The sequence below is a fragment of the Cygnus atratus genome, chromosome 1 (genome assembly GCF_013377495.2).
Source record: "Cygnus atratus isolate AKBS03 ecotype Queensland, Australia chromosome 1, CAtr_DNAZoo_HiC_assembly, whole genome shotgun sequence".
In the NCBI taxonomy this organism is placed as follows: Eukaryota; Metazoa; Chordata; class Aves; order Anseriformes; family Anatidae; genus Cygnus; species Cygnus atratus.
In genome coordinates, this window is record NC_066362.1 from 58,801,058 (window position 1) to 58,813,361 (window position 12,304).

A 12,304-nucleotide genomic window follows, 5' to 3' on the forward strand; every position below is an offset into this window, starting at 1 on the left:
CCGGTCCTGATTATGTTGAAGGGTGTTGGTACACAACAGATCCTTGCCTGTTCCCACCCCCCCTCCACACCCTCAATGCAAAAAACAAACAAACAAAAAAACCTTTTCTTACCTCTAAGTGAAAATAAAACCTAGATGTGTTGGAGTCCCTGAGAAGTTCCTACAACCAAGAACAAGACTTTGTAACAGTGCTGCAAATCTGGAGCAACATCTATAGAATCCTACCAAATGCAGCACTTGAAAAAGAAGGAAATTTTGGCTTAGAGTGAATGCTTCCCATCGCTCTTGTTTTATCTTACCTTGCTCTATGAATTAACAGGCTTCTTTGAAACTTAAAAATACCAGTATTAATGTGCTAGTACTGCAGTCATAACAACTGTCCATCAGTGTAGTTGTTTTCTACAAACTGCAAACTGTGGGCTAGATTTACCAAGGCATCCAAGAAAAAATAGGCATGTCTTCAAGAGACAGCTGTTGTATGAAATAGCTATCTGAAAAACAACAAGCAGACATATACAATGCTTTACCTGGTAGATATTGCCTCGGCATTTAAATCCATCTCCAACATAGTTACGTCTGCAGGTGCAGGTTCTTTCTGTTAGCTCGGTGTCATTACAGATGGCAAACTCACTGCAGCCTCCATTATTCTGGTAAGACCAAAATTTAAAATATTCCTTCATTTCCAGGTGTAATAAAACAATTCTAGGTCATCACATTTTTTTTGCACGTATATAGCTTAAGAGGACTGAACTTGAGAGCAAATCAGGAAAAATTGAGAAAGTTGTCTTGTTTTCTTTCTACGTGCTTGTTTTGTGGTGTCCTTCCCAGTGATGCTTATCTCAGGGATCCTTTACTATGGGCCCTGAGTAGGAGCAGAAACTCCTTTGGGTTTATTATAGCTTTTTATGAGGCTTTGCTGCACAGAGGTTTGGCTATGTTGAAGACAGATTAATTTCTAGTCTGATGGTAACATTTTAAGGCTCTTTTTTTTTTTTTCTTTTTATGGCATAATTAGCCAGGTGGAAGCAAAATAGCCAGAACATGGCACAGGAAAAAGAAAAAGCATAGGAAACAGTGGCTCATAATTTTGAGCTATTCTTCCTTCAGCTTCTGACTTTGCCCTTGCTCTTTCGTCTCAGCAACCTTTCAAGGTTAGAGAAAGTCTGCTGACAGGCCAGTCAGGGACGATGAGAATTATTGTCACTGTGCTCTGAGCACAAAGGATTAATGAGTATGGGAGAGTAGATATATCCCTGCTGCAGCCTGCCAAGAAGCAGAGCAAATAGGCTGGTGCAGAGCACCACATTGCTCATGAACACGTGGTTAGCAGTGACTGTGTGAAACGGATGTGGCTAATTCTCAGTCTGCAGTGACAGATGAAGGTCGGGATGGGGAATGTCATGGGAAAACCTCGGTTGCAACTTGTGGAGTTGGGGAGGCAAAGAAGAGAAATGATTTGCATGGAGAATTCTTTTTTCTTTTGACCTTCTGATGAAGAAAAGTTTTAATCTCCCCACCCACCTACCACCCTGTGTCCTCTGTCATGGTTCAGTAACCTGCCTCTGCTGCAGCTTGCAGTGTTGTTATGCACTGTATGATGCATCTACAGGGATGCATGTCGGGCTGTGGGGCTCTGGCTTTTCACTTGCTCCATGGGAGCTTTGCTCCAGGTGAGAGTGTGGCCTGGGACCTCCACTGGAATTGTCTACTCCAGTCATGCCCAGGCCTCCAATTGTTTGCCCTAAAATGGATTTCACTGGTAATGACCCAGCAAGGGTGAGGACTTGCTGCTCTGATTTGGCTATAAATATTTCAGCCTGAGAAGGTGATGTGTTGGACTCTTGGTCATTCCTCTTGATCAGGCTGCCCAGATATGGTCCCAAATCACACTAGTGGGCTTAGTGACAGGAGAATATTAAAAATACATGGTGGTTTGGACCTATCATAGGTTCTTTTCTTTGGTTCCCAGTCACCTGGCTCCTAGAACAGCTAGAACTGACGCCCGAACTTCTTTTTTTTTTTTTTTTTTTGTCATTATAGTTAACAAGTTATAGTTCACGCTTCTGTCTCTTATCATTTGTCCAATGCTCTTTAACTGTTTTGCCAAGAAACTGCATTTTTTCTTCCCTCATACTAACTAAAACGTTGCTTAGCCCTTTGGGTCGCGAACACACATTTAGATATAGTGGCTTTTTATTTGAATTATCAGTAACAAAAAATGTGCTTAGGAGATGTGACTTACAATTTACCATTACAGACCAGGGTCTGTTTCTCTAGATCTGATTTCAAGTTGTTTTCGGGACTCTGTGATGAGTCCAGGCCCTTGTATTGTGTCCAGGCTGTGGTCCAGGAAAAGTCCTTACTGCATAGTTTCCAATATAGTAACAGCACTAAAGCAAGAACTGAACTAAACATGTTTGAAAACTAGATACTAATCTAAGTGTTTTTTGGGCATAGAAGGAGTGATCTACCTATCTGACTTAGTTCTGAATGCATACCAAACCCCAGAGGGTAATGGTTATCACAAGACTGTACTCTCCTTAAAGTGATACTTACTTGTGAACACAGGCTGATGTATGTGCATCTTTTGCCATTTCCAGAGTATCCCTTCAAGCAATTGCATACTGCCTACAGAGGAAAAATAGGAAACATGCATATAGGGAAAGGTGTTTGATTTTTTTTTCAGCACATTTATATTTAATTTAATTTACCTCCTCCTCCCCCCCCCCCCCAACCAAGTTAATGCTTCTGGTAAATGGGAGGAACTCAGAATCCCATTTCTTAGTGAGATGATTTAAACTTTATTAAGCTAAAAGTACTTCATCTCTTCTGCTGATGCTTCTTAGCCAGCTTGAGAAACCATAGACTGAAACTGGGAAATAACAATTTCCAAGAGACCCTATGTGCCCCTTCCCTGCCTGTCCGTCTCTCTGTCTCACCTCTGCTGTTCTGGTCACTTGAAATGACCCTTTGGACATCTGCAGATAGTCATCTTGTCACTAAACAGGCTAAAATCCTAATTCATTTCCCCCATTTTATCTCTGTAAATTGGTATTTCTTTCTTTCTCTGTCTTTTTTTTTTTAAGAGATGAAACATATCTGCAAAACACATTTGGGATTGTGTCCTGATGTTACTGATAGCTTTGCGCTTGGTGGCAACGTATTTGATGTTTATGTCAAGATTGCTCTGGTTTGCAGTTAGTTTTTCATTTTTGTGATAACTGTGACATGGCTGCAAATAAATGACTTCTCTCCAATTCACTGCTTGATGCCCTCATTTTAGAATGCACATTTAATATGTAGGAGATTGAATTTGCAAGGAGTTTTCTGTATCAGAGAAAAATGTGCTAGGCAGTGTAATAGCAGAATTTTATGTATCTGAACAGCTGAAACTCCTACAGAAAGCAAAATGTTTTCTGGCCTTTACAGGCTTGGCTCTGCAGGGATGGGATTTTGTAGCAGAGGTTATTACTGCTCCCATGTTAACTCTATTCCCATGGGTAAGGAAGGATAAATACTTATATTGTAGCCACTACTTCTATTACCAGTGAGGGTTTGGGGAAGAAAATAGCTCTTTGTTGTCTTGTTCAGAGGGCCAGGGAACGAGTAACTGGTTCTGTGTTCCCATCAGAAATGTGCTCACTTGCTAATGACAGTCAAAGGAAAGAGTTAATTGATCAGTACAGGCTAAAAGGGCTTATGGGGATTATTGCCCCTCCTGTCCTTAGACAAGTGGAAGGCAGGAGCTGGCTTCTGACTCCTGATCTGTTTTCTGCATTGTTCCCAAATAAATACGGCTGTACAGTGCCTCCTGGAGGATTACAGTCCTTCACTAACCAATATGAAACTGTAGAGGGATGACAAGGAAGTGCTGCATTCGGGGAATTCAGCTTCTTATGGATCTGGTATAAAAATAGAAACACTAATCTGTCAGTTGATTGCCTGGGCCAATTTGTTTCTTGTTAACCCTTTTCCCCTTAGCCCTTTTGCACTTCTTTCTTTGGAGAATACTCTGTATTTCTGCATGGGAGTTGTAGAACACTGGAAGAGGAGGTGCTGGCATTTTGTAACCGTTGTAGCAGAATTGTGATTCAGTCTCTTTTGTTTCTTTGTGTTACGCTTGAGTTATGTTGGGAAAAGGGCTAGTCTGAAATAGAAACTGTCCATGGAAAAATTCCATAATAGTAAAAAGAAACGTCTAGCAATACTTTGAAACTAACAGGTTTTCACATGAAAACCTCCCAAGGGGGAAAAACAATTGTTTGAAATAGCATAATATTGCTTTCCTCTGCAGTTTTGGATTTCATAGAATCATAGAATGTAATTTCTCTCAATGACATCCAATTTTTCATGTTTGTGCAGATTCCCCCTCAAATACATTTTTTGAGGGAAGCATACACTTTTTAGAATTTTTAGTACGAAACACAGTTTTCCATTTAAAAACAAAGTTGAGATGGGAATATTCCTCCCCACCCCAAGCTGTAAGCAGTTGGCCAGTCTTATTTATCTGTGCTGACAAAGTACTCACTTGATTGGGTCCAGTCTGGGTGCATTCTGCATTTCTGTCACATCCACCATTGTTCTCCAGACAGGGGTTTATTTCTTTGTAAAACAAACAGTCGCAAAAAATAAAAATGAGTGACTTCTGAAAACCCAAGAAGGGTGAATCTTAAGTTAAGCATGCTAGGAATGCAGATTTTGGACAGCTGTGAATCAATGAAAGTCATTTGATTTAGTTATTATCAGTCTGGCCCTTGTAGTTGCCTTGGTAAAAGCTAAAACATTGCTGTCAGCATTTTTAAAACCATACCTGGGGAGAGGTATGGTACAGCAGTCTCTCAAAGTCTTTAAGTCTGCAATGGTCAGAGGAACATGAGCGCATGAACCTGCTAGTGATGGGGCTATCTTTGCTGAGAGGTAGATCTTTATTAATTTTGGTGTCACACTGCGCTGCTTTGGATGACAAGGTTTGTCAAGTAGTATTAACCACGTGGTGCTGCAAGAAAGACTGTTGAGGTGCCTTTGGCACCAAGGTCTCTAGTACCAGGAAACTGCACTCAGGATCATAGCAGAACACGGATCTCCTTCCATGTACAGGAAAGTTCACTCCTGTAATTTCCCTCCTGGTGATATATGAGACATTGGGAATGCTTACCGATGCAGACTAGTCCGTCTCCAGTGTACCCAGAATTGCAGATGCACACTCTATTTCCAGGCGTTGTTTTTTTGCACTCTGCTTTGTCCGAACAGCCACCATTGCTGGTCTCGCAAGCATCAATAGCTGAACAGAGGTGACAACTCAGTTTAAACCAATATGCTTATATAGCTTCTTTCAGATAGTTGTCTCAAACTCCTAAAGGGATTTGTTGACAACTTCTGAATGTTTCTCATTTAGGAGGTCATAGATATCATTAGTGCTAGCTATTTATTATCTTTTATTTATTTATTTATTTATTTATTTTTTATTATCTCTTACTGCAAGAGGGAAAGCGTGTGAGGGAAATGTGTCTGGTCTGGAAGACAAGAATTCATCCAGGACTGCTTTTTGGTAACTTCCCACTTCATGATTCTGCACATTCCAACAAAAAAAGGGCCCTTTGTACTCTTTTCTAGATTAAACAGGCTTTTGGAGCTTTTCCTTAGCGTGTCCTTTTCTGCACACAGATCAAATGGCCTTTTCTTGCAGGAGGTCTTGACTCTAATAGGAGGTCTTGACTCTAATACCACCCAGCCCTCCTGTGAGGGAAAAATCCTGGTTTTTACTCAGATGGAAGCTTGTGCTTTTCTGCAGCCCTGGATGAGTCAGAGGTTCACAAAATGATCTTGCCTGGCTACCTAGAAAGCAGGGAGGGGGCCTCTTCTGATCTCCACTGTGAATCAAACTAGCTCAAACATTACTTTAGTTTTTGCCTCAAATGGCTGTTCCAGCAGCTCTAACAGCCAGCCTGGGGAGATGACTTCTGTAGGTGTTTGCCTGGGAATCCTTCTGCAGGTGTCTATGGGCGAGCACAGAGCCCCTATAGGGTGACCTACATCCCCCTGTGCATGGGAGATTTCACACTGGTACATTAAAATGGCCTTGGGTAATTTGTGCCAGAAGAAAAAATCAAAGCATCCAGAGTTTAAGAGTGTTAAGGTCTTTGATTAGGCCCCTGCCAGCCATTGTCAGGCAGATATGCTTCTGTTCCTAAGAGCATTAGGATTTTAATCAGTTACGGATTAGGTAAAGAAACTGTAACATTACAGCCACTGTAGTTGGAAACAGTCTACTTCATAAATCTGGATATCCGAGGCTCTTGGAGGGACAGCTAGGATAAGCTGCTGTTGCCCTTTTCTGAGGGTGTCTCAGATCTCCCTGCTCCAGAAGTCAATTTTATCACCCCAGAAATCTGTGCAAGTTCAAAAGGCTGAGGAAATGGCAGGGGTATACGGCTCTCAATAGCTGGAAGTGCTATTGTACCCTGAATTGGTCTCTGTTTGCTGGGCTTTGTTGGAAAAGGAGTAAAAGTCATAATCCAGGTTTCATTACTCTGCAAACAATGGGGCCTGGGTTGTGCACAGTATGTTCCCTCTTCTCTGGCCTCCCTTAGCACAATGCCCCACAACTTGAAGGTTTTGATCCCTTTGTTTGCTATGAATCTGCACCTGTTGCACTTTCAGTCATTTTGAGCAAACTGGCAGCAATTCCTGTTTTTCACTGGTGCATAGGGGAGTGCTCATCTCTCACCAGCTCCACTATTTCATTGTGATCACAGTGCATTTCAGGCACTCTTTTTCAACAGGGAGACAAAGTCCACTTGCCTGTGCAGAATGTCCCATTCCCTGTGAACCCAGCTGCACACTTGCAATAGGCAGTCCCGTTCGATAGGAGAAGGCAACTAGACACATGAAAAGAGGCAGGTGACATTAAAAAGTCAGGTCTTTTGCTCTGCACTGTTCCAAAGGTAAAGTTGCACAGAGATAAAGAAGTGTTTAACCACATAGTATGTTGCAGTAAGAACCATAAAAATGAACTTAGCCAGACCAAGCTCTCTGAAAGTGTTTTAGATATGTTATTTTAAGTGTTAAATATGCATGTTTTGGCTATCAGCTGTCCTATTTTCTCATGCAGAACCTCAGAAAATCCTGCTCACCCAAAAACTGCACAAATTTTTGTTTGTGTACACTCAACTTATACAGCAGAATGGATATTCATGGGGTGGTAGTTGGGTGTCTGAGTACCCCAGGTTCAAGGTGTTTTTTTTTTTTTTTTTAAGGGGGAGAAGTGCAGGGGGGTACAGTTTAGCCTTCTGTATGCAAGTGTGGGTTTAAATGTCTTTCTTTACTGTGTGTTGGGATGTCTTACCTCCCTTTGCCCCCTAAATCTCAATTGTTTCCCCTTTTAACGCTGATATTTTTGAACATTTCAGCCTCATCGCTGAATATATTATATTAACGTTGCCCCTTATCTCTGAGGTGAAAAGCAAGAGTGTTATCTGTGTTGCTGAGAAGTCTTCAAAAAGAGCAAGCGAGGCCATACTTTTGCAAGAGATCCCCTTTTTCTCCTCCCTCATCCAAAAAAGTAGTCTTTATACATACTTAGCACTAGTATGGCATGAGGTGTTACATGCATCATCCTTGATTTCTGCAAGAAAAAAAAAAGAAACAGGAATCAGAGCTTTTCAAGTCAATATCCTTCTAGTTTGCTACTTTTACATGACCACCATGCAGAGCTCTGGCTCCTGCACCAGGCAATCACTTGCTTACAAGGAAGCAGGCCTTCCCTCTGGCTAAATGACTCTCTCTACAGATCAGCGGGTACCATTTAAACGTGGTGTTGAAGAAAAGGCATGTCAGCATGTTGTCAGGAAAACACTTTACCTGTTGTCATTTATCTTTACTCTGGTGAGTCTTGTGCATAGTTAGCTTAATTATGTAAGTTTAGGGTTCCCAAAGGAACTGAAAGTTGCTCAAATTCCACTGAAATTCTGTCAGCATTAGCTATAAAGTTCTTTTCATTACTGTTTTTGTCCTGAGCGAATTTACAATAGATATTGAATGCTATTATTAATGCATTTATAAAATTTATTATACAGATTTCTAAAATAGATATTTAATACATTTCAATTATGTCTAAATGTAATTTAATTGGGTATAGGAGCTGTATTAAATCAAGACAAACTGATTTATTTGCTAGTTAATTTTTATTGCATTAACAAGAGCATAATTTAATACCCAGTGTTGTATAGCTATATCAACTTATCAAAACTCTTGGAAGGAGGACCTGAGGATTAGAATGTGCTAGCTAACTCTGCTGTGCAAAATACACAGCCTTAATAAACAGGATGTTCTTCTGGGACAGCTACAGGGTGTCACAGCTAGAGAATTAGCTAAGTAAGGCATTTAAGTCTCATGAGCAGCTGACTTGCTATTAGTACAGTGATTAATTCCTTGAGCACGGGCCTATGGGAAGTTGCTGGATATCTGGGCTCTGGTCACTTGGACACCTGACACTGGGCTCTGGTCACTGCTGCAGTTCTGTCCTTTCCTGAAATGCTCGCTGCTTTCCCCAGAAGACAAAGGAGGGGCACTCACCGCTCTCGCATGTCACTCCCCTCCAGCCGACATCACATTCACAGGAGCCATCCCCATTGATCCCGCTGCTGCATTTCCCATGGACGCATGCACACACTGTGGGGGGAGATGGGAGGAAACCAGCGTTTAGAATGCATCTAACTTCAAATTTTTCTTATTTTTCCTCTGTTCCCAAATACAGGGACTGAAACTGTGTTTTAATGGGAACCATTGGTGAAAAAGCAGTGTTAAAGAGGGTTATTCATGCTGGATGCCACTCTAAGCCTGCAAAGAGCCAGTGTAGGAGGCGCTGTCTTTAAGTAAGGTCTTCTCTATCAAGAAAATAGTGAGAAAATGCCATAACAGGGAAAGAAAAGGAGTTAGTGATATTTCTAGGACTGGCCTATTATCTTGAAAGCAATGTCGGTTTCCAGGATATAGAGTGAATGCAGCTAGAAGGACTCAGGAGGTTTCACCTTCCCCTTGGAGACTTAACATGGCACTTCCCCCAGGTCAGCTGAAAACCTGAGGGAAAACACCTTATTTTTAAAGCTGGCCATGTAGGTCGCTAACCACAGTGACTTCCTTTTGCATCTTGCAGGCCTCATCATTTCCCTTCAGTCCTCATCACCCTCTCTTCACACCCCTCACAAGTGTGGCTCGGGGCGCTTGGTACCTTGATCGCAGTTGCGGCCGTACTTGCCCTCGCTGCAGCTCTCGCAGGCTGTGCCGACAAACCCCGCTCCGCACTGGCAGGTGCCAGTGCCGTTGATGCCGTCCATGCAGACACCATTGCCGAAGCAGGCGCTCCCAGCCTTCCCAGGGCAGGGCTGGCACTGCGGCCCGAAGAAGCCAGCACAGCACTCCCTGGTCTGCAGGCAGAGAAACACCATGCTGAAGGTCAGCATCAGGGCAGAGGGGACCCTGGCCCCTCCAGGCATGGCTGTATGCACGTGGCCACCGGGCATTGTCTCTTGGGACTGCTGCTGGGTGGAGGGAGCTGTAGGTGTGGATTTTTAGCAGTGCTTGAGCTCTGCTGTCTGTGGCCTTGCTCTTTACTGTGCCTGGGCTCAGGCTGCCACCCCAAGTCCTTGTTGGGATGTGGGTGTCCTCTGCCACCCCAGGGAAAGGTGGAGGAATTGCTAGGGACAAACATGGTGTTACCCTTCCCAAACTCCCTCTGCATCCCACTCCTTCCCCTGCTCCAGCCATCAGCAGCATTTAGCCTTCTGACCTCTGCTGTATCCAGTCCCCAGACAAATACAAGACCTCTGTGTACAGCCATTAGGGACCACCTGGACGTGCTGTGCGTGTGTTTAGAGACAGTTATGAGGAGGTTGAAGTTTCAGGATGGGGATTTCTGGCTTTCCTGTGACAGGAACGGTGTACTCACAATGACAGTTTTAGCGCACTTTGGCTGGCATCCGATCTGGACGGTGTACATCCTCATGTTGCTTTCCGAGAAGACACAGTATTTCTTCTCCCCTGCCTGGGCAAACATTGGAGAAACAGCTGCACTTCTGTGTAATATTGATCAGCGACTTTCAAATGTTTTAAAAAATTTGACATTATGTATGCTGTCGCTGACTCATACATTTGCAATGAAAGCTAAGGAAATACTTGTAGCAATAAAAATGAGTTAGCTAAAATGATTTTTGCTGGAGAATATATGTTCAATTTAACTAAGTGCCCTGTGGCAAAGATGTCTAATATTGCCTCTGCTCAGAATAAGTTTCTGTGCAAACTTTCTTTCTGCAACATTTCCTGTTTTTCCCAGTTCTCTTTTGGAAAACCAAGTGTCAAAATACTGCAAAAACAGCTATTAATACGTTATCTTCCAGGTCTGGAAACAGTAGGGGAAGTTTGTTTTCAGGAGAAGATGTACCAGTCTGGCTGTACGCTTGTTAGGAGATTGAGATAAGCATCCAGCTGCTCGTTATTAATTAAATGCTAACATGTTTGAGTTTTACTCATGAGTACTTTGGTAGGGCTTTGCCATTTAAGTTTAATTGGGTGTATGGGACTTGATCTCTTTTGGAATCCTATTACTGACACAATTAGTCTAATAAAAAGAAAAAAGAAAAAGTATAAAGTATAAAGGAAAATATGTTTATATAATCCCAACAGAGGGGCTTTCCCAAAGTACTCATTGCAGCCTTCCAGTACTTGAAGGGAGAGTATAAATGGGAGGGGCAATGCCTGTTTACATGTGTTGATAGTGATACGACAAGAGGGAATGGTTTTGAAATAAGACGGGAGATTTAAGCTAGAAATTAGGAGAAAGTTTTTCACTCAGATGGTGGTGAGGCACTGGAACAGGTTGCCCAGAGAGGTTGTGGATGCCCCATCACTGGAGGCATTCAAGGCCAGGCTGGATGTGGCTCTGGGCAGCCTGCTCTAGTGGTTGGCAACCCTGCCCAGAGCAGGGGGGTTGAAACTAGATGATCTTTAAGGTCTTTTTCAACCCAGGCCATTCTATGATTCTATGAAATTCAGACACAAAGAGGCTCTAGGTTTCCCTGTGGTTGACAAGGGCCTGCTAAATATCCACAGTTCCCATGTGTGGGACCTGGGCACCTGAAGTCTTTAAACCCTCCAGGTCTCTGTATGTTTGTAACACATGGCATGATGCTGGGTTCAGACTGACTGCCCTTCTGTACTCTCTGTCAGAAGGGTAGAAGCTACTGCTGTAGCAAACACTCTGGACCATGCTCAGCTCCCTCATAGTTTTACATGGTGGAGCTAACCTTTGCAGTTAAAGGATTCTTCAGGTGCCCCAGTGTAAACTAGAAACTAGTCTTTCAAGATAAAACTGTTTTTAAGCTGCTCTTGAGTCTGCTCCCTTGCTTCCAGGGTGGTTTAGATCAAGAGTGGATTGAGTTTGCTGATTGTGAGTAAAGTATGTAGCAGGCCAAAGTAACCATGATGACTTGTTGAAACTGAGGCAATCGTATAAAGCAAACAAAACCAGGATTGAATGCATCTATGCTCAGTTTTGATTAAAAAAATATAATAGTACTGATGATAAAGTACTTACTATTTCTTTTGTTCCTGGGGGACAACTTGATGGCTGTGAACAAATTCTGCACTTTTCCTTAAACGCAAATAGAAGGTAGTTAACAAAGACTGTGTAGAGCTACAGACAGCTTATTTAATAGAAGAATGCATAATTTCCTGTTATATTTCCCCAGCTCCAAGGTGAGTCAGGAGGTGCACAGTCAAGATAAACCCTTTGTTAAAGGTGGTGAGAGTAGCTGGACTGCTCAATAAAGAAGAACATCCTCACCAGCTGATCTGTAGGGGTTGCTCACAGGAAGCCTCCCACAGAAAGGAGAGGGAAAGCTCTTTTGGTTATGCTATGCTCTTCTAAGGTGATGCTTTCCAAAGACCTACCCACTGAAATCACAATATGAAGCAAATCTTAGGCTTGGATATGTGGCACTTGTGGCACAAGGGCAATGGCAGTTTAGAGAAATCTCATGTGGTCCTATGCTATGTGTGTATGCAGATATAACCTAGAATTATTCACACCTGTAAGGTCAGGTCCTGCAAACCCCCTAGGTATATGGTATATTGCTGATATACAATGTTTAATATTATTTCTATTAGCTAAATCTGTGCTTACTTGTAGAAAGGCTTAAATATGTTTAAGTATGTTGCTGCATTTAAAACATAGCAGGGAAGATAATTTTCCATGAGAAAGCAAAGGACTGTGCCTAGTGCCCAACTGAGCAAAGATGAGGAAAAGCCA

At 42.5% G+C, this 12,304-nt stretch overlaps 1 protein-coding gene across 1 annotated transcript in view; it reads right to left on the reverse strand.

The window, feature by feature from the left end:
* STAB2 (stabilin 2) overlaps positions 1–12,304 on the reverse strand; it is an 86,504-nt gene that overhangs the window by 22,728 nt on the left and 51,472 nt on the right. Inside the window, exons 36-46 of the mRNA XM_050708224.1 lie at positions 11,591–11,647; positions 9,947–10,042; positions 9,230–9,425; positions 8,575–8,670; positions 7,579–7,624; positions 6,802–6,878; positions 5,156–5,281; positions 4,529–4,602; positions 2,557–2,628; positions 528–647; positions 113–160 (exon numbers count right to left, since the gene is read on the reverse strand). Coding sequence (XP_050564181.1) covers positions 113–160; positions 528–647; positions 2,557–2,628; positions 4,529–4,602; positions 5,156–5,281; positions 6,802–6,878; positions 7,579–7,624; positions 8,575–8,670; positions 9,230–9,425; positions 9,947–10,042; positions 11,591–11,647 — 1,008 coding nt within the window. The remainder of the gene's footprint in view (positions 1–112; positions 161–527; positions 648–2,556; positions 2,629–4,528; positions 4,603–5,155; positions 5,282–6,801; positions 6,879–7,578; positions 7,625–8,574; positions 8,671–9,229; positions 9,426–9,946; positions 10,043–11,590; positions 11,648–12,304) is intronic.